Source organism: Pangasianodon hypophthalmus, chromosome 8 (assembly GCF_027358585.1).
Source record: "Pangasianodon hypophthalmus isolate fPanHyp1 chromosome 8, fPanHyp1.pri, whole genome shotgun sequence".
Taxonomy (NCBI): domain Eukaryota; kingdom Metazoa; phylum Chordata; class Actinopteri; order Siluriformes; family Pangasiidae; genus Pangasianodon; species Pangasianodon hypophthalmus.
Genome location: NC_069717.1, coordinates 14,532,694 through 14,555,100, shown reverse-complemented (window position 1 = coordinate 14,555,100; position 22,407 = coordinate 14,532,694). Strand labels below are relative to the sequence as shown.

General features: G+C 40.3%; 1 protein-coding gene across 7 annotated transcripts; it reads left to right on the top strand.

The window, feature by feature from the left end:
- Positions 1-417: 417 nt before the first annotated feature.
- Positions 418-20,900, top strand: trim36 (tripartite motif containing 36). 7 transcript variants are annotated; one of them, XM_053236384.1, is made up of 11 exons: positions 418-780; positions 3,552-3,792; positions 6,849-6,950; positions 7,808-8,157; positions 9,204-9,350; positions 9,876-9,971; positions 10,795-11,048; positions 11,443-11,564; positions 14,738-15,037; positions 17,111-17,408; positions 18,495-20,900. In XM_053236384.1, exons 1-11 carry the CDS (start codon positions 718-720, stop codon positions 18,844-18,846), a joined length of 2,325 nt encoding a protein of 774 aa, XP_053092359.1. In that variant the 5' UTR covers positions 418-717; the 3' UTR covers positions 18,847-20,900. The 7 variants fall into 7 exon arrangements, with proteins under 7 accessions (XP_053092359.1, XP_053092361.1, XP_026780972.1 ...); XM_053236386.1 differs by lacking the exon at positions 6,849-6,950 and adding an exon at positions 4,711-4,773; XM_026925171.3 differs by lacking the exon at positions 6,849-6,950 and adding an exon at positions 4,711-4,740 and having other exon boundaries at positions 419-780.
- The last annotated feature ends 1,507 nt before the right edge of the window (positions 20,901-22,407 follow it).

Below are 22,407 nucleotides of genomic sequence, written 5' to 3'. Positions count from 1 at the left end.
CCAGGAGGTGTGAGGCAATGAAAACAGGATTATGAGCTCAGAGTCTGTTATTATTCAGTGTCTAATTGAAGGTTTTGAAAACATGTATATACAGAAATCTTAAGTCTGTGTGTCTGGAAATAAATGATGTCTCCTTTAACTAACAGTAACATGCTAATTTGGGTAACATTAGCCAACATTATGCAGGTCTGAGCATCCAGGAGAACCTCAGTCTTTAGCAGTTAATGATTTAAGCTAATTTTGAATAAATTAGACTGTCTGAGGGGGAAAAAGAAGTCTTTTATAAGTTTTAAAGTACATATGCACATTAGTGGTATCTTAATGACTGTAGTTGTAGCTGTTGCTAAACACAGCAACAGCAACAACAACAGCAACAGCTCGGCAGCGTAAATGAAGCCACGCCCACCACCTGACAGCGAAGGGCGGGGTTTCATGCTTTAAAGATGATCCTAAAGGTTTATTCAAATTGCCTTGTGAAGCAGTGAGCGATCGATGGCACGTTATAACCTGCTGTCTGGACACAAGCCAGTCGCACTGTTCATGTGGCACAACACGCACAGTCCTGCTCTCTCCGTCGTGCTCGTGTCTCATGGAGTGTGTATCCGGGGAGACTGAACCGCACCCCTGAGCTGCTGGAGGGCTTGGCTGCTGTTCTGTCCTCTCTGTCTTCTCCATCCCCCTTTAGCACATCCGTGTCTATTGATCGGAATATTTACGATGTCTGACTCAGAGGAGATAACGGAGTTCGGGAGCATAGTGGAGCGGATTGAAAAGGGAGAGGTAAGCCTGCACTCAGACACACACTGATCATGGATGTTCTTTCTTTTCTTTTTCTTTTTGTTCTCAGATTCCTGCCATTGCTTTGATCTTGGGAACATGAGAGATGCTGCATCTCATCTTCAGTGAGAGCGCGTGCTAAAGAAGGACTGAAGGATTTCATTAGTACTGAAAACGCAGCACGTCATGCATTTAGTGGGGTTTTAATCTGAATTTTCGGAAAAAAAAGAAAAAAAAATTCCAATGCAACACGTGCACATATAACATGTAATCGAGCATGGCTACATCTGACAATGTGGCAGGATCAGAAGAAGAATCTAGGCAGTGTTTTACCTGAGATTGTGCTACCTGCATGTGCTATAGGGATCACTGTAATTATTGGCCCCTGGCTGTGAACATGGCCGTGCAGAGACAGTTAGAAAAGCAAGCAAGTGCTCACTGTCTTACATCAAGACTGTAAAACACCAACTACAGCATAAAGTGCTGAACTACAGCAACCAATATTCAAGCTGAACACAACAAACCACAGCATATTATCTGATTAGACTGGCATTGATCAAATAAAACAATCATTATTAAATATTTTGGATATAATAAATATCCAATGTCCAGTTTAAACTATTTGGAAAGTGAACTATAACTTTGGATCTGAATTATAGCTAGAATTGTAGCTAGTTTGCCTATTAAAAAATAGTGAACTCATTTATTTTGCTCAACATATACACAATACTCATCCAAACAATAACACACACATCTATTTAGCCAGATCTGTCTTATCCTACATAACCTACTACTCTACTGCACAAAGTGTAAGGTCGCAGTCACGTGGACTTTTTGGCATTAGAAAAAAAAAATTCACCACTACCATTCATTTGAATAAGAATTCATTTCATGACGTACACGTGCGTCAGCCAATAAGATCATATTTCAGCTAATAGCAGTCTCCACCCACAGACACGCCCACCACATGCCACTGCATACCACTAGGTACCCGATGGAGACTATAAATACATCAATGACCGCATACATAGACTCTAGAGTCTGATGTTATAATAATACTGTAAAGTGATCAGACTGCTCAGAGCTCAGAATGGGTGTAGGTTATGCAGGTCACGTGACGTACACTGACAGGCGGCAGCCTTTAATTTATAGTTAAATTGTTATTAATTGAAATATATTTCCTTGATAAGGGTCTAGGGTGAGTCTTTTCAACCATCCAAAAAAAAAAAAGGCACAATAAAGGAGTACAGGGTAGGTACAGCATTCAGAGCACTTTCGCACGTGTGTGTGTGTGTGCGTGTGTGCGCGCGCGCGCAGAGTGCCCTGTGATGGATGCATTCCATTTAGGGTGTATTGCAGCCACGCCCACTGTTCCGGGATGGGCTGAGGATCCACCCGATCCATCCAACTGTGCATGACTGGACAGTTTCAGTGATCAGCTTACTCTCAGTAGTCTCTGACTCACATCTGTAACCGGTGTTTTGCATTATGTATACAGGCCTACATGTTTACCCTAGAGGAAAATGGTTACCAAGTGAACAAAATAGCTCAGGCAGCTAATAAGCACACTTGTACCTGAATGCAGGAGTCTTCTCAGGCAGGCTATAGGACAGTTACAGGAGCACGTGAGGGCAGGATTTCCCCCGGATCCTGGTAACAGAGGACAGGAGTGTCAGGCTGGGCTGGGCTTTCTTATTAGCAGCACAGGAAGGCTGTAGAAATGCAATAAGGCTTTTTATAGCCTGCCTGAAATTAGTGCACTTTTGAGTTTGTTTTTCAGTGAACGAAATATGTCCTTTTAAAATGTTTTTTTTTTTTATAATGAGCAATATACACGGTTCGTCTTACTCATCCACGCCCCCTAATTTGCATACGCCGTGCTGCCAGGATGGTTGCTATGGCGACTTTCATTAGCCCCGCCCTGATCCCCGGCTTTCTGCGCTCCTTCCCATAAACTAACGGCAGTGCGTGTTGGTGTGTGTGCTGATTCACAGCGTGGCTTTATCTGTCCTGTCGACTCGCGTTTGTTCTCACCTTTTACTGCTCGTCTTGTCAGAGTTTCTTGTTCTTCAGCTCAGCCAATTAACACTACTTCTAACTATTTAAGGCGTTTACAATGTCTGCGGTATCAAGGCGCAGCTCTATGGGGGTAAGTGATGCAGGAAAATGATTTGAGTGTCGCAAATATGTTTGAAGCTCATTAGCAGGACGGCTGATAGCAGAGCCGTGGTTTGTTTTGAACTGAAAAACTAACAAAAAAACTAACAAAAACTGAATTGAATTAACGCGGAAACATTTTGTGTTGCTTGAATTTGCGACAGTAACGTCTGTTTAAGTGTAAAAGAGCGGAATGCTACATTTCAAGAGTGAAAACAAGCAGAAATTCAACAATGGCTTGCTCCCTTCCCCTTTATTTCCCCACATGGCTATTCATATGCAAATCAGGCGCGAGCTCTGGTGCATGGGGTCTTCAGCCTCATTTCTAGCAACTTAGGGCATGTACAAAGTACAAAATAGACATCAAATCAAATCTTGTACACGACTTTTGCTGCCTGTGCTTTAATGTTTAAAAAGGTTTGCATGCTTGCCTTAGCAGTCTACCACTGTGCCCAAAAAATCCTAATATTTTTAAGATGGCATGAATGAAAAGTTGAAAAAATGAGCCCCACCAAGATATCTCAGTCAAACTGTTTTTCTAGACAAAAACTCTTCCTGTTCATCCAGAGTCACTGAAGCCTGATTTCTTTCTTTTTCTGCATTTCTTTTTTTTGTAGGTCCCTATAAAGAACATAGAGCGCGAGCTGATCTGCCCCATTTGCAAGGAACTGTTCACGCACCCGCTCATCCTGCCTTGCCAGCACAGCGTTTGTCACAAATGTGTCAAAGAGCTGCTCATGCAAAACCAGGACGACTCCTTTGGCACGGACGCCGGATCCGAGTGCTCGAACCCTGGAAGCCCTCGGTCCAGAGTTCCCTCTCCCAGCATGGAGAGGCTGGACAGGCTGGTCCGATCAGGTGCGTCCCAGCTCTGAGTCTCAGCAGACACACACATCTGACACCTCAATATGAAATAATGTTCTTTGGAGAAATTTTTCAGTCCGTTAGTTTGCTATGCAACAGAAAATGGGAAGGCTGTTGAATTTGTTCCTTGTTTTGCTTTTCTTCTGCCCTCTGGGTGCCTATTTGTAGATGTGAAGTCTGGGGTGAGGAGGGAGAAAGCACAAGAAGGAAAGTTATACTGGCTAATGCAACTATTTAGCTATCTAATTAATTATTCTTGTCAACACATGCCTAAGCATACCTAGCTCTATTAACATGCATAAAAATGTAAGCATGATCTGGAAGCCTCCTGCCTGTGTTCCTGCATGCAGTAAATGTTTTAGTTTATTTTGCACTTACTATAGACCATTTCCTTACATTTGGGGGACGTGAATGGTTCTCTGCTACCAAAAGGGGGCAAAAAGTTTAGCAAGAAGGCTGGCTTATTGTATGAAATGGCATATTTAGTGAACTATAGGCATGTTATGTGTGGACCCCCAGCAGAGAGGAGGAATTGACCAATCTTTTCTAGTTCTACCTCTTACAAAGAGTTGTCATGGTGAGGCAGTCTGGCATGAGGAGGATTAAATCAAACTGAACAAACCTCGGGACAAGAACCTCCAGGCTTCTTTTGTCATCCGGCATTTGCTTAAGCAAATTATTCAGCTTTATTTTTGGCTGTCAGTGAAAGATATGCATCAAGCTCCTGTGAATTAACAAATCTGTTCCTGTTGTCTTCATCTACAATGTCAGCTTTGCATTGAAATGTGTGACATGTAATATGATTTCATGTTTGTGCAATCCTGGGCTGTAAGCCAGGTCTCATGCCACATTTGTTCACATTTGTTCTGTGTTAGTCTTATTTTATTTCACTTCTCTGTTTGTTGCTTGCAGCCTCACTCAGAAGGTCATTTGGAGGGAGAGGTAGATGCGGGTTACATAATTTGAATAGCTGTAGTGAGTACAGTGTTTGTAGAACCCCTGTGAACACACACACTACTTCTCTGTAGATACAAACAGTTCCTTGTGCGAGACGGTGTAATGGAGTAACGGAAATGATGTGACGTTTCGCGACTCTCTGTAAACGTCTACTGAGCATATTCACTGGATAACGGGGTGCAGCACTGAAGCCACACGTCTACAGATCCTTTTAGAAGGAATTATTCGACCTGTATTGAGAGGGAGAACCGTCGGGAGAGCTGGGGATGTTGCTGTGGAGGTGTGTTGGACTGGAATGTGTGGGTCACTGTGCAGTGTTCCCCTGCTGTGAAACATACAAATATATTTCTAAACACCATTTCACACTAGTGACCTACTTTATATTCACCCCTTTATATTCACTGTGAATTTCAGTAATGCCGTGCAGTGTCCCTTGAGATGTTTTTTTTTTTTTTTTTTTTTTTCCCCACAGCTGCTCAGAAAGATTTTTCCTTATAAGGAATAAGCAGTTTCAACTAAGGATGCACCTCATGTCTCTTTTTGATATTTGAAGAGTTAATGAGAGAATTAATAGGGAGGGGGGATTCTTTATTAATGTGAAGTAATCAAATATTATTTTCCATTATTATTTAGTCTTCTTCCTGTCAGTGCTGACATGTGTTTGTGTTCTGACAGACGTAATATGGAGAAATGATTAACAGAAATATTAAACCCACAGCAAAATAAAAAATATTTGAATGTCAGCTCAGCATTTCAGCCACTGATGTCACTAAAATTCAGACTTTTATTCTTTTTTTTTTTTTTTTTTTTTTTTTTAAATAATGAAACTTATCTGATCATGCATGTTTATAATAATCTGAAAGCCACTACAGATATTTCCATGTTATATTTATTAAACTTGTGAAAGAAACAACTGAAAGAAAAAATTGTAAAATGGAAAGTGTCAGGAGCGCTTGAGACGTTCCTTGTCGCTCCTGGTGTAAAGCTGGCAAAAACGCAAACCCGAGGTACCTGATCTGTGTCCGTTGTCATTTAAGACTTTTAAAAGAGTTGTACTGAACATTATAGGAAATGTATTTATCACTATTTTATCCCGCAAGCTTCATATCTGACTGCCCGTTCCTGCCCACATGAGGGTAAAACGCCCACTGCTCAGATGTTTTTTAGGCCCGATGAACACCTCTAACTTACACAAAACAACAGTAATGCTGTCTACCAGAGGCAGCTTTTCATTTTCATCTTCCCAATGACCTCATATGGACGCATGGTATAACGAACGGCTTAGTAGTTATTTATTTTCATTATTTATTTGAATACTGGTGCATCAAATGGTTAAGGGTATTTGAATATCTGTGCACATCCCTAGCTTCAACAGAAAGTTATCTTCAGGTCAGATGGTGGTTTATTCAGTCCAGTTGCTATTTGTCTCACAGCCAGCAGATTACTAACATTAAAATTACTAACAGCTCCTTTAAACCCAATAACTAGACAGAATGAGTATTTTATTGAAATATGTTCATTTATTGAGACGCGCATGGTTAAATTTGAATGCGTTTTTTGCTCCTTTGATTCGTTAATAGCATGTCTCTTCCCCTAACTAATCAATTAATATGTCAGTGCACCACTCCTAGCCTAATCTTTTTATATGTAATTTTAGATGGTAAACTTGTAACTCAATACAAGCCTTAGACAGACTTGCTTATATTCCGTGTTACTCCTGTCAGTAAATATGCTCAGTATTTCAAACGTGTAGGCGTAATTCTGGATGCGTTTCAAAGCCTTATACTCTTCCACCCACCTCAGATGTTAATAGCACTCGTCAGTTTGCATCTGAGAGTGCAACTCGCTGCAAATTTAGCAACGTTAAAGCGAGGACCTTCTACCAAATTTAACTATAAAGTGACAAAGGCAGATAATGCATTCAAGTGCATCACTTTTCAGTATTAGAACAGTATCATAATCTTGAATGAGAGGGTGCTTGCCGTTGATTTGTGGTTTTTGTAGGGCCAGGCACCTCTATGCTCTGCCAGAATGGCCTTACGATGACTTACTGGTCTGAGCGTTTTATTTTCTTTCCCCTCCTCTGCACTGAGTGTCATTGCGGCAGCAGCAGCAGCAGCTGGCCCCAGCAAGCCGCGCTGCAGATGCTGCCTGCTCCTCCCCTCCCCGAGCAGCACAGCGCAACCACGGCCTAAGTACACGCTTCTTCTTCTAACACGCCCTTGCTCATTGCCTATTTTCCGTCATTTTGTTCAGCTCCCATCCGAAAAGATCCCCATAGTCATTCCGTCACCACCATCCCCCGCTACGTCCATAACAATCAAGCCGTTATGAGTCCGTTACATCTCCGTACATCTATATGCATGTTTGTTCCAGAAATCTTTTGCATCCATTGGTCACTGTTGTGCCATGCAGTGTGATTTCACTGTCTTGTTTTCATGCCATGCATCTAAGTGTAGTCTTATCTGAGTGTTTGTTACCTGCTTGCTTCTGCCGTGGTTGTAGTGAATGTTTAATTGTGCTGTCAGTGACTCTGTCTTATCTGAGATTTTCCTTCGTGTGAAATACTAAGTTTGTGTCTGTCTCTGTAAATGTACTGTATATATGTTTTAAATACATTGAACTGGACAAGGAACAGGAAAAAGTGTTACCTAAGACCTCTGTAGTTTTCCTGGTGTTGTCAATGTTGTCAAAAGAAACAGAAAACTCTTATTAGTTGTCATACATCATACCCAAGTATTTTTGTGATAAAGTGTACATTTGTTACATCATCTATCTATTCAGGTTGTCTATCAAGAAATTGGTCTGTAATTCACTCACATATTTGTTTGGTATCTCTTGGTTTGACCTTATTTGAACTTTTTATTGTCCAGATCATTGTTCACTTTGTGGCTTTTTTTTTTCCCCCTCTGTTTGTTGCATTGTTTGTGAGCATCCTGAAACTCGAGTCAGCTGACCTGAGTTTCATCTTTTTAGGTCAGCAGTGCTTTCACTTTTAGAATTCTGTTCATCCACCTATTTAACTGACGGAATAATATTTGTGTGAAATCAGGGTCCGTGTCCTCCTCCCCCGGCTGGAGGCGCTCCTCAGTCACCCCCCGCGTCACCAGCTTCCCATGCCCAGGTTGCCAGCGTGACATAGAGCTGGGCGAGCGGGGCATCAGCATGCTCTTCCGCAACTTCACGCTGGAGAGCATCGTGGAGCGCTACAGGCAGGCGGCCCGCGCCGCTGTCGCCATCATGTGTAACGTGTGCAAGCCGCCTGCTGTGCAGGAGGCCACCAAGAGCTGCATGGACTGCAAGGCGAGCTACTGCAACGAGTGCTTCAAGCTGAACCACCCATGGGGGACGCCCAGGGCCCAACACGAGTACGTCGGGCCTACTACTAACTTCAGACCAAAGGTATGACCGACCAAGCTGCAAAATTACTAACATCAGATCCTATAACTGTGTTCTGGTTATCATATGATGTTTAGACTGCCACTTTATACAATAACAGATTGCCATAGCATATAATGAACTATAATCAAGCTGTCAGTGACCTTAAAGAGCATTACTGAGAAAATATGGACCGCTTTGATAAAATGGAAAGATTCCAGGCATTATTATTTGATTGATTTTTTTTTTACATTTCCTACCTCATGTCTTCTGTAGTCACACAAGGACATTTTCCATTCATTAAGTTAAAAATAAGTTACTAGTATATTTTTATATAAAATAAACAAAACACACTACCCTTCATTTATGACTTGACCCTTTGTCTATCTGAAAATAATTTTAATATGATTTTAAAATGCAAAATGAGCTGACGTTATGGCCTGGTAAAGGGTCAGAATATAACATAAAAAGAAGGAAGAAGGAAGGAAGAAGATCCTCCCGGCCTCCAAAACACATGCGTGAGCAGCTTTACATTGTCAACAGAGTTTATTTTCTGTACATTCAACTTGGAACATAATAAAACACAAAGTAGGAAATACTACAGGAAAATCAAATATCAGAAAAGACAAATTAATACCAAAAGCAGTCTAACTTGGAGTTTTAGGAAAGATAGATTTAGGACCTTTTGCCTCTTACTAAACATAACCAGGAGAGAATGAGGGAAGCACAAATCCTCAATCTCGTACCAGCATTGTGTTAATATACAAGGTTTAATAAACACTTTCTTAACTGCTCTAGGCTATTTGAACTCTTACAAACCAGAACATCAACCAGCACTATTATACAAAATTAATTATTTGGTGTAGGTTTCTCTGTAACCTCCCAGCTAGGTGTGTGTTAATTATACGTTGGAATGTTGATTTGTGAACATTAATGTTGTCACCAGTGCCTCCAAAACAAGCATATCTTTTAGGGTTTGATTTCTCGATTGGAATAATTTGTGGGAGATAAATGTTCACTGGATTATATTCCCATTTGAAAGTAAGAGTTTCCATCTCTCTTGGCTGTAGGTGTTGATGTGTCCTGAGCATGAGATGGAGAAAGTTAACATGTACTGCGAGGTGTGTCGCCGGCCCGTGTGTCACCTCTGCAAGCTTGGTGGTTCTCATGCTAACCATAAAGTCACATCCATGAGCAGTGCCTACAAGGTCCTCAAGGTATGCAGACTCAAACTAAGATTGGAACATAAACTATAGGTTTCTAACACTTTCTCAAGCATGTGATGGTGCATTGTATTTGTTAAAGGTTTACAGTTTCATTTTTTTTTTTTTTTTACTTTGCTCATTAAAAATTGAGCAGTGCACATGACCTGCTTAGCAAGAACTCAGGATCATGTTGCTTGTGAATAGAAGGGAACAGGGCGAAAAGTTCATGCACGTACGTCTGTCAGTAAAAGCCTCTTCTTTAGTTTTGGCCAGATAAATTCCTAAAGAATACAAAAAGCACCTCAGGCCCATTTTGTCTTTAATCTAAGCCTGTGTAACCTTAGATTAGACCAAGCAGGCCTGGGCTATGCATTTTTAATACAATCAATTGTGCTTAATAATGTTAAAGCCATCACAGAGCTCTGTCTTCTGTCAATGTGGTTTTAGATGCTCTGAACTGCCTGAAAATTGCTGGGGCAGTTCACTTTTCCATTACGTGCATTCATAGCCTAATAGGTTTTATTGTTCCGCCAACAGGATAAGCTATCAAAAAGTATCCATTACTTAATTAGCAAAGAGGAACAAGTGAGGACTCAGATTTCTGAACTTGAGGTCTTGATTCGGCAGACTGAGGTAAGTAGTTTGTGGAAACATTTGATAGCCTTTTGGTGTAACTTCTCAATGCTCACTGCAAGATAGGATCATCTCGTTCCTTGTCAAGTGTATTATTTGAACATGTTTATACAAATTTTGATGGTCAAGCTGTGGAGTATTAGGGTATTGATCTCTGATATGTGATTTAGGATTACCTTTTAATAATTTATTATTACAAAATCTCATTAAATATAAAACGTAATGAGCTGTAATAGTAGTTTAGAAAAGCAACATACTGTAAATACTGTAGATTACTGAAACTTTAGGTTATAAAACTTATTTAGCTTAAGGTGAGCAATCTCACAGCTATGTTTTTAATGATTAAAATAGTGTTTTGGTTCTTAGGGACTCAAAGATGGTCCACATTTTTGTTCTTTGCCAACTCCTGATAAACAGGGACCAGCGTATTGTGTTCTCGACGGCTCTGTTTAGGCATGTTGGCAGCTGGCAAAGAGTAAAAAACTGTCTAGTGGTCCACAAGGCCTGGTTCTGGAAATGCTGGTGTAGTATATTGTGTGTAGTGATGCATTTATCGATTGCTGAGCATTAGTGCTTTACCTAAATTGGCCAGTGGATTGATTTTTTGAGACAGATTTGACCATGACAAATGTCTTACTTCTATGCAAGCTGAGTACCCCCCTAGTATTTCCTCTCTTATGCACATCATTGGCTGATGGAAAAGAATGGCAATCAGATCATTACTGGGTATTGGCAAATAATCATAGCTCTTATCAGTGTGTCGAAAATGAAAATGGACTAGTAGTGCTTTTTGGTAATTACTGTTTGTATCTCATCAATGTAGGAAAATGGACAGCTTGCGGAGAGACAGGCGCATGAGCACTTTGAGCGTCTTTTTGAGACTCTGCAGGAAAGGAAGACTGAATTGTTGAGGTCCATTGAGCTGTCCAGGAACCGGCGTCTGGACAAGCTCAGGAGCCAGGTGGAAGAGTACCAGGGCATGCTGGAGAACAGCGGTTTAGTGGGTTACGCACAGGAAGTCCTCAAAGAGACTGACCAGTCCTGCTTCGTTCAGACGGCCAAGCAGCTCCACATCAGGTTACACCAGTGTCCCCTAACTTCATTTCCTATTTTTACTGACAAAGCCTCACAGTCTGAGCAGAAGTCACCCATTTCATTCCTCAAACCTCTCAGCAGTTCTAATGAGGATTAAGAGCTGCTGTTTATATACCGATACAAGCTGCTTACCGATACAAGTGGTCTAACTTAAGGTTCTGGTTAGTGAAAGCTGGCCATGTGCTTTTGAGCTTTGCAGAATGACCTGCGTGGGTGGATTTAAGTCTAGTAAAAGTTTGTGTCCTTCAGTCTAATCCTGATAATTGATCTCCATTAGGCAGCCTTGAGCAGTTTACTATCTAAAAGCTGTATATATAATGATTAACCGTGGCTGCTGGAGAACTGCTGCTGTATCTCACTGTCTTCTTGGGTTTAGGGTTCAGAGAGCCACGGAGTCACTGAGGACCTTTCAGCCTGCTGCTAACCCCTCGTTTGATGAGTTTGTCCTGGACACCTCAAAGGAAGAGTCCTTGCTGAAAGACCTTTCCTTTGGTGGAGGTAAGTGTGAGAATGGCATGCATTCATCTATTCCTGTACGTGGGTGGTGGGGTGCTGGTTTGTCTGCTACCAGTGGCTCTCTAATTAAATAAGCTGGTTGGAGTCCTAATATATCCTAGGATTTTGGCACAAGGAGGATTGGCAGCTTTTACTATAATTCCTTTCACAATGACTCATGTTCTTGTTGTAAGGTAGAGTTTATGAAATGGGTTTGTGTGTGTGTGAATATATAGAGTATACAGATGAGCACAGTGGTTTTAGTACCCGTAGAAAGTGTATGATATCAATAGTGCAACAATAAACATTGTGTCTGAATGTGGACTTTCCTCCTATTCCTCTAAATACATCTTCTACTTGTGTTGGGTGAACCTGGAGTTTTGTTTTCTAACTATAAACTAGAGGTCCATATTTTTTTCCACTGAGAAACCAAGGGAATGCAAACCTTTGCGCTCAATTGTATGTAGATAAAGAAAAATACAGGGAGAAACTGGAGCACTACAGAGGCAAATATAGATGTTAAAATTGCAAGGTAGTATACAAAGTCTGCTGAGGAACTGTTTATTTAGTCAGAAGTCTCTCATCAGCTGTGCAAACAAAGAGCACATTTTGTAGTGCTCAGCAAAAATATGTAGAGGAAAAAAGACTTTTCAAACTTCTAAAGCTGTGGGGAATTAACTGGTTAATAAGTGAATTGTTCTTGAAAACAGGTTCTACGCCAGAATTATTCAGATAAACTTGTGAAGGTCCAGTTATATAAAATTCCTTGCTTACAAAGATCCGGAGAAAAAACTAACAAGACTGTCAGTGAGTCTTTTTCCATTAAATTGTGTAGACCTGCACTTCTGAGCAATTACGCCAGTATAACTGTGCTTGAAGACTGGAGTCAGGCATCTATTGAGCAACGGCTGACTAGTGATCTGTCAGTGAACCAAAATGGTGTAATTCTGGCTCAGACTGGCCAGATTAGTGTTGCACATGGTCAAAACCCTGCTTTCATCACACTTGAACTTCTCAGTGATTTTCTCTGGAATAATATTCATACATACAGTGGATTCAGAAACTATTCAGACAATTGTTGCACACTTTGTGTTGTGTATTTGATTCTGAATGGATATAATTGCCATTTTTATCCATCAATCTACACTTAATTGCCTATAATGACAAAGTGAAAACATGTTTTTAGAGATTTTTGAAAATTAATTAAAAATCAAAAACTGAAATCTCTTATTCACAAAAGTATACAGACCTTTTACTGTGGCACTCCAAATTGTGGTCAGGTGCATCCTGTTTCCTTGAGATGTGTCTAGAACTCAACTGGAGTGAACCTGTTGCAAATTAAATTGATCGGGGAGTTTGGTAAGGTACACACCAGGATTTATAAGGACCCACAATGTATACTGCATTATCAGGACAAAAACCAAGCTCCTTGGACTTCATGGCTGTCTGTGGATCTCTGTGATCAAATCATGGCAAGGCAAAGATCAGGGCAAGGATATAAAACAATTTCTAAGGCTTTGAGTGTTCCCAGAACCACAGTGGCCTCAATAATTTTGAAACGGAAGAAGCATGGCACAACCTTGAATCTTCCTAAAGTTGGCCGTCTGGCCAAATCGGGCACCCAGGAAAGAACGGTTTTGGTCAGGGAGGTAAGAAAGAACCCAAGAGTCACTCTAAAGGAACTCCAAAAGTCCTGTGCAGGGATGGGAGAACCTGTTGGACAGACCTGCCATCTCAGCAGCACTCCATAAATCAGGCCTTCATGGCAGAGTGGCAGGACGGAAGAGTAAAAGGCATATGACGGCATAAAGGACTCTGGCAAAATGTGGAAAAAGATTCTCTGGTCTGATGAGATGAAAAGTGAACTCAAAAAAGCAAGCAGTTTTTCTGGCAAAAAACAGGCACTGCACATCAGCTGGCTAATACCATCCCTATAGTGAAACATGGTGGTGGCAGCATCATGATATGGGGAACTTCTTAGTGGCAGGGACAGGGAGACTGGTAACACTTGCGGGATGGATGAATGCAGCCAAATACAGGAACATCCTTGAAGAAAACCTCCTATAGAGCGCAAGCGAACTCAAACTGGGGCAAAAGTTCAACACCACAGTCACCCTAGGCATACAGCCAAAACAACACTGGAGTGGCTTCAGGGCAAGTCTCTGAATCTCCTTGAGTGGCCCAGCCAAAGTCCAGACTTATGGATGGGTAAAGAAAATGGCAATTGTATCCATTGAAGATCAAATCCACAACACAATAAAGTGTGCAACAAATAAGGGGTCTAAATACTTTCTGAATCCATTGTGTATGTATGTATATATCCTGTCACCAATCAGTGACATAATGCATAATTCCAAAAAGTCTGCCTTTCTGAGTATGGGTAATGATGTATAAAAGTACTATAAGACAATCAATTCTGCAAGTTCACTATCTGATCTTTTGCTAATGCTTCTAATGGCTAGTGATGGACAAAAAGCACTGCATACAGTGAGTGGAATTGATCAAAGGAAAAAGCAGACGAGGCAGATAGCATCTGGCCCATCCAGTTCAACACTGCATCTCTGATTAGAGTGGACTTTAATGGTGTTTTGTTAGTTCTGATGGAAGCCGTAAATGCCCAGAGTGTGGCACAACTTCTTGGCCTCCAGCCCTTTAAATCTGTTTTCGTTTTCCTCTGCCATACTTTCTGGTGCAGCAGATTCATGACCAGTGAGTGAGATGAGGTTTCTTCCCAGTTTTGGGGTTTAATGCAGCCCCTGTTCTGATCAATAGCTTGTTATTCGGGGAGAAGTGCTTTGGGCTTCATGCCTAAAGGCTTGGCAGGCTTCTTTGGTTGTGTGACAGTCCCCTCTTCGTCCTCGCTTGCCAAGGTTACAGCTCTTCACTTTTTGGACACAGTCATGCTTAAGATTTCTTCCAAGCTTAACAAACCCTGAATTTTCTGTATTTTACATGCACCCATTAGATGATTTATAGAAATATATAATCATTAGATATTTTTATTTATTTACTTGCATTCTGTTGTGAATCTTGGAGTTAGGCCTGGCTTGGGAATAGCTCTCTTTCTGTCCCGTTCACTTCATGTCCTTTAGAGTTTAGTGCAGGAACCATGTTGTTGTAGTTCAAACGCTAACACTGAGTTGTTTTTTTTTTTTTGTCCATTTTTTGCTCTCCAGTTCCCGATCCTCCTATGATTGACCTGTCTCAGAGCCGTGTGTACAACGAGGGCCTGATTCACTGGAGACTGCCCGAAGAGACTCTGCCCACTGACCACCATGTCCTCGAGTATAGAAAAGTACCTGCAAAGGAAGAGGAGGAGAGCCAGTGGCACCTGACTGAGCGTGTGCACGGCTCCAGCACAGTGGTGTGTGATTTGGATAGTGATTGCCGTTATGCATTCAGGGTGCGGAGCTGCCGCAATACCGTTCACAGCCCCTACAGCCCTGAGGTGTCCTTTCACACACCTCCTGCACCAGGTAAATTAATCTTGTCATGGATAATAAGTTGATTCTTGCATGATAGTCAGTACCTAATGGAACTCGCAACCAATTTGGTCCCAGCTTTGCATGTGAATGTGTACATGAGTGCTGTAAAAATCCTCATTACCATAAAAGCGTTTTTTCCACCGGATGGTGCAGCATGGCTTAGCAAATTAACTGCGATCTCACGTGATGCTGTTTTCATGATATCACTGTACCCATGATGAATCTAATTACCTTTCCTCCCCAGGGACCGTGCAAGTTCGGACCTGCAGGTGATGCTAAAAATAGTGAACACAGTCGATTAGTCAAGCGCAGTTACACAGAATGTTGATTAATCTCTGAGTGCATCGCTTCTCTACCAGCACAAAAATCTTCAGTAGTAGTGTAGTGACTGCACTAAAGTTTCTTACTCTTTTAAAAATCTGGTGAATTTAAGACGCAAAACAGTTTTAAAGTTTCAGATTTATTTTTTTTATTATTTTTATTCATTTACACACAGATTTCTTCTTACTGCTAATTAGTTAGATTGTACATGGATTTTACATTTTACATGCCTTCCTCCCAGGTATATCGGACAGTCTGAAGTTAAGCCGAATTGCAAATAGCTTCTTATTCACTGTGGCAGTGCTACACACTAGGACTGGGAGATATAATGATATAATCGTGATTGTCTTGATAAATTATGGCACAGTACATTTTTCTGTGATGTAGCAATACTGTGATATCTATAATAACATTCTTTAGCTGATTTGATAAAGTTTTGTAATGTTTGGAATCTTTAAACTTGTAAAAGAAAATCCTGAGCTTCAGTGTTCATTCATATTTGTTGCCGTTAAATAAAAGTATCACCAAATTCATAACAAATTCAAAAAAGGTTTGTATAGGTTAGCAAACCTATATATTGTCATGCATAGCATATTTGTAGAAATGCCTTCACGTATCGTGATTTCATTTTAAAACGTATATTTTAATCCCTTAAGTTTTCTGATATCTACAAAACTGCTGGCCCTTTTATTCAAATCCACTCTGAGAAAGGTGCTGATTCTGCATTTCGTTCAAACGAATCCTAACTATGCTTTCCATAGAACCAGCTCTTATATGTTGATTAATGACTGAACATATGGTATGTGGCAGTTGTACTGCTGAGCCATTGCATGTGTAACCTCCTGAGACGCTTATGTTTGTATTTAATGCACATATTTGAACAAAATTACTAAGTAGGCAGATGCCTCCTTTGATCACAGCGTGTTCCTGTCATGATTACCTTTAGCTCAGATCAAATCTGCCAGCATTTGTGTGCTTAGGCCAGCAGAGCACATTCAAAGCATGGCCATCTTTCAGCCTTCAGTTGCCTGTCATTCATTTAAGTGTCTTAAACTGCTGTCAAAATCCAACATGTCCGTCAAGCTACTTCTTGATTGAGATTAATGTTAGCATGCTAGAGATTAATCTATCAGTTCAGTTTTGGAATTGTCTACCAGCAGGCTGTTTAAGCCCAGATCTGGATGAAGGTCCATTCCAAATGAGCATGAGTGTGTTATTAATGAGGTGGATTTTTGGGTGACGTGACTGCACCTCTTTGTGATATTTGGTGTCTTGTCTAAAGCATCGGCTCAGTGCTTCAATGGTGGGGCTACAATTACAAAATCATAATATTCTGAACTAAGAGTCTGGATTATTCTAGAGAAGCTACAAAATAAATTACAAAATTAAGGCGTATTGCAGCACAGTACAAGTATCATATTTATAGTCAGTGCAGCGTTTCAACATATTTCTGTACGCAAATGATGTGACTCACTGGTAACTCAACTCAGTGTCATACAGTTAGTCACTGACAGATAGTTCGGACAGTGTCTCAAACAAAAAGTCATCTTTTTTTTTTATATAATTAGTTTATCTCTTTTATTTGTGTAGTATTTGACATCTGAAAGAAGTTGTCACATCCCGATCCTTCTATAATGCTTTACATTCTCTTGGCCAATATTAAGATTAAGATAACACTAATCCTTAATTCAAGCCCTAAAATCAGGTTTTATTTTTAAGAAGCTGCTGTTTGTTCTTCCGCAGTGTTCGGCTTCCTGTTCAATGAGAAATGCGGCTACAGTGCAGAGCGTCTGCGGTTGAGCAAGAGGAAGGACTCTGTAGAGAGCATGGCTGGCATGGCCTTCCTGTTGGCCGCTGATCGGGTCCAGACTGGAAGTTACATATGCCTTGACTACATCATCGGTGACACAGGCATCTCACATGGCCGTCACTACTGGGCTTTCCGCGTGGAGCCAAGCTCTTACATGGTGAAAGTGGGAGTGGCGTCAGACTCGAAGATGAGTGAGTGGTTCCACAACCCCCGTGACACCAGCAGCCCAAGGTGAGCCCAAGTGTATATGGAGGACAAACATCCACTGTTACTTCTGTTAGGTAACTGGGAATTTGTGTACATTTAAGGAAGAGTACGATACTATACAAAAAGGTCTTAAATAATGGTCATTTATCTGAGGTTATGGAACAATTTGTTTAATTGATGAAAGAATAGTGATTAAAGGTATCCTGCTAGTAAATGCCACACCACCCCTGTTCCCTAGTGGTTCTGACCATTTTCAAGAAGTTAACACTGTATTTCAATACTTTGAAGCACTTCCCCCTATCTTTTTCTTGCCATTTCCCCTTGTCGGAATCTGTTTCGACATCGAGGGCCATTCCACGTCTATCAGTTGATTTGAAGGTCATTAGATGAGCCCTGGGAGGATTGATATAATGAAGCAATCTAATGGAGACATTGAGAGCATAACTTGCTCTAAATCATTGTGATCTGATACTGTATCTTTTTCAAAAAATGGTGGCTAAAGCAGTTTATAGGTTTAAGTAAGAGAAATTAACTTTTTTTTAAAAAAAAAATACAGTGTTTGATTTGATACAGGGTGGCACATGGTGCAGCAGGTAACTTTATCACTTCAAAGCACCAGGGTCCCTGATTTGATCCTGAGCTCGAGTTACTGCCGGTGTGGAGTTTTTTTTCCATGTTCTAAATTGCCCCCTACATTTTTGTCTGTGATGCCCTTGATGGATTGGCATGTATTTAAGGGTGTTTTAATGCCTTGCACCCACTGGTTCTCGGGACCCTGACCAGGATGAAGCAGTTAGATGAATAAATGACTGAATATGTGGTAATGAAATGCAGGGCCTAAGTTTACTATCAACACTAATGATGTCAGAAAAGCCCAGTCCTGGGTTGAAACTTAAATTCTAAGAAAGTTAGATGTCCAACGTGAGGGGTGAAGATTGTAGAGTCAGAATTTTTAAGCATACACACATGTATATGCAGGCATGTAATCGAAATACTATTCATTTAAATTGGTGACTCTGATCTGTTGCTTCACATAGTTGGATCTAGTCCAAGCCAACTGGTTCCTGTTCAGCAAATCTTGCTCATGCCATTCCCATAATTTCTTTCTAGGTACGACCATGACAGCGGGCATGACAGCGGCAGCGAGGACACGTGCTATGAGCTCTCGCAGCCCTTCACTCTGCTCACAGCAGGCATGGGCAAGCTCTTTATTCCCAAAGCGTCCCACACTGCAGCCGCGGGAGACCACGGCAGTCGTGTTCTGCCTCTTCCTCAGCGAATCGGCATCTGCCTCGACTATGATGCCGGACGCGTCTTCTTCTACGATGCTGACTCGATGCGCTGCCTCTACGAGCGTCAGGTGGACTGTTCCGGAACCATGTACCCTGCGTTCGCCCTCATGGGGGGCGGAGCCATCCACCTGGAGGAGTTCATCACAGCCAAGCGTCTCTCTTACATGTGAATGTGTCTGAGTTGATCTGCTGATCCCTAACGATCCTATTCTTTTGGCTTATTTTGTCCCTGGCTTCTCACAAGTAATGATATGTAGCTATCTGTGAAAACACTATTTCAGTGCACTATTTCAGTTTAAGAGCCACAAGTAACCTGAAAAACCCTTGGTTCAGTGCCTTTTAGGAGACCAACTAGGCAGGTGTTTAGATTATGTCAGCACTTGTACACATCAGGGTTTACTAACAGTCACAGAAATGCAAAAGGACACACTATACCTTAATATAATGCAAAGATGTCACCTATTTGCTGTTCACGTGTGAGCAATTTAATGATTGTCTGATGTTGCAGATGACTAAGTTAATCGACACTAACTAATACCTGTGCACTAATAATAACTGGCTTTGTAAACTGTTCTGACTGTAGAAATGCTGCTTGGGCAGGCTTTTTTTTTCTATTAAGAAAAAGAATAAGAATTGTTTAAGAATAATCAAGAATGATCTAATAAATAATTTGCAGTGAAATTGAATCTATTCCAAACAGTCTGTCTTAAAACACCATGAAAGCGCTTGCTCGCAGTGGATTGTCACATATACATGTAAGGACACCTCGTTGTGATAGGTATGTAATTCAATGCAGCATTGAAAAGCTTTTGCAGTTTGAATGTATCTTTTCTTTTTTAATGCAAAGTAGCATTTGAATCACAGCTGTGCTGCTAGGTTTTAACCAGGGTATGAGTACTAACACTGATTCAGAAGGTGATTGGGTTAATATGCACCATCACAGCCAGTGTGAAAATGACAGGAAAAGACTGACATGGCCTTAGTGAATGATCACAGGTTTTTTTGCAGCAGGATTACTGGCTATAAAGGGACTTCGCTGGAGTAGTGGTAGATAGAGTAGGGTTGCCATGTGATTCCTCAGGTACTCACCCTATGGGCTTTTTGATACCTACCTCTCAGTCCTGGAATAATAATTGGCACTGGGTTTATGCTTGGATGATTTTGAGGTGGTGGTATAGCACGTGCCTATTCACTAAACCTCAAAGGGTTTGTTTGCCTCTTTAGCTGGAACCCTGTGAGTTACCAAATCAAAGCATTTTATTCCTACATTTTAAGTCTCTTAACTTGTTGGAACCTCTTTGATTTCATTTCAAACTGATGTCTTTTATTATTTTTTTTAAGATGCTTTTTCAAATTTCAGTGCTTTTCGATCCTTTCCTACTTGATGGTTTACTGTTTTTTTTTTTTTTTAATTTTATTGTAGCATAAAACCTTTACGAAAGAACCTTTTGTTTTAAAGAAAGCATTCACATATTGTGGCTACAAGTCTTTTTTTTTTTTTTTTTATCTCTTCACTAATATTTAATGTATTTTAAGTGTTGTGTCCTGAAAATTTGTCAGTAGAAATCGGTTTGTTTGTGATAATTAAAATAATCATGTGAATGACGGCATTGTCACAGCAGGAAATAGTGGAATCATGGTATGCTCTTCCAGTAGTAACTTTTTGTAGACACTAATTATTGTTTCTTATCACATTTCTTTCCACAGTGGATTCAAGGGAGAATCTATGCACATTAGTTTACAGTTTCTGGCTTGTGTTCTTGTTACAATGTTTGTGTCACGGTGTGTAATAGTAACCAACAAAGTAATCATTTTGTTCCCTGTACACGTTAAGCTGTTCGGTCTCTGAGGGGGAAAAACAGTTCTGTTTTCACTAATCACTTTTGATGTAGACTTAGTGGTAGAGTATCACCATACTGTGAGCTGTAATTGCTTATTAAACAGGACATGATGTCTTTTAGTGATCATTTTAACTCATCTTAAAGATAGCACTTTATAGCATGTTAAGTCTCATGGCTTGGTGCAGGTGTGTGAAGTAGTGTGCAATATAATTTCCCCCACAGGACGTACTGTACTCTTAAAACGAGCTGCGGTGTGACGTTTGCTTTTTGTGATTTTAATGCTTTAATGAAAATGAAAAGCTGTCTGTCACTTGTATCTATATTGTTTTATTTTTTAATTTACAATGTGGGGTTTTGATATGAAATAAAAGTATTGAAATTGGGCTTGGTTTCTATTATTATTATTATTATTATTATTATTATTATTATTATTATTATTATGAGGAAGAGGAGGAGGAATTTCTTTTCTGAATGTGCCTGCAGGTCAGAACTAACTTGCACTTGTTTCTCATCCACTAATGGATACTTCTTGAAACTCTTGTGGTGTCTGTATCACTAACCTTTAACAACTGTAAGCTTCTCGTTTATTCTGCTTCACTTGTGAACTGGTCTGAATAAAAATAAAAAAAAAAAAAAAAAAAGCAAATATAAATACACCCTCTGTATAAGAGGTCATCCATACTGTGACAGCCTGCTTTATATAGCACTCAACCATTGTAAGGCATCAGTGACACCCTGTGGGTTTCAAAAGAATTACACCCTCACATAGGAGACTGCATTATGCAGGTTCTCTCAAAGAGGCCCAACCACTGAACAGTGTCCCCCCATTGTAGCTCTGATTTATCATACATGATGTCCTGGAAAATATTGTTGCACACTGCAACATATAAACATATACATGGTGTAACTGATAAAATGATTGTAACTACCAATAGTGGCTACTTAGTGTGTAATCTCCATTCATTATAATAAATTATATATTATAATTCTGATTGGTCAGAAGGTGTTCATTCATTTTCTATAACAGAAACTCTGAAAATAGTTCCAGCTGCAGGGCAAATCCCAGGTCTGTATTAATGCACTCGTTTCTATAGTAACAGCTCCTTCTTGGGGGACCTGTATAGCAGGCACTAAGACTAATAAAGTATAAAGTTAGAAGTATAATTGTTGATACGATGAAGCTTTCTGTAAGATGTTTCTTTAACATTTATGTCCTAATAGTCCTAATAATATGACTGATATCTCAATGGAAATAAAATACATGTATGTATATATTCTACCCCTCAGTGTAGTGACCCGGATGAGGACAGGGCAAGCAGGTAATCATTTTAATAATCCATTAAATAAAAGATAATAGCCATGATTATTGGAATGTGTGCATGTGCGTTTGAGTCATGATGAGCTCGCTCTTTGTGCAATAAAATGGAAGAAATGAAAGTTACAGGTTTAATATATTAAACAAACAAACAAACATGTCACACCTTGAGGTTGCTTGGACGGTGGGATGGGAACCAAACTAACTAACTGAGACAGACTTGTTCCTTAGACCATTAAACGTAACAATAAACAGATAAAATTAGTTGACTATGTGTTGTTCTTTAATAAATAAATAAATTAATGCAATCATTGGCAAATTGCTGTTGTAGCTATAAGATGAATAAAAAATAATTTCAGCGTGACATCACAACACCCTATCGTTGATTATTGTTCTATAACAGCCCACCAAGTAGTGCTTTTTTCTCCTTAATAAATAGCTGTTTGTTGTGATTCTGGGCTTAGTGTCAAAATATCACATTGTTCTGACCTCCTGTGTAGGGTGTGTAATTCCTAAATCATACTAGTTTTTATTTTCCTTTAGCTATTCATTCATAGAGAACCTGGGTGTGAACC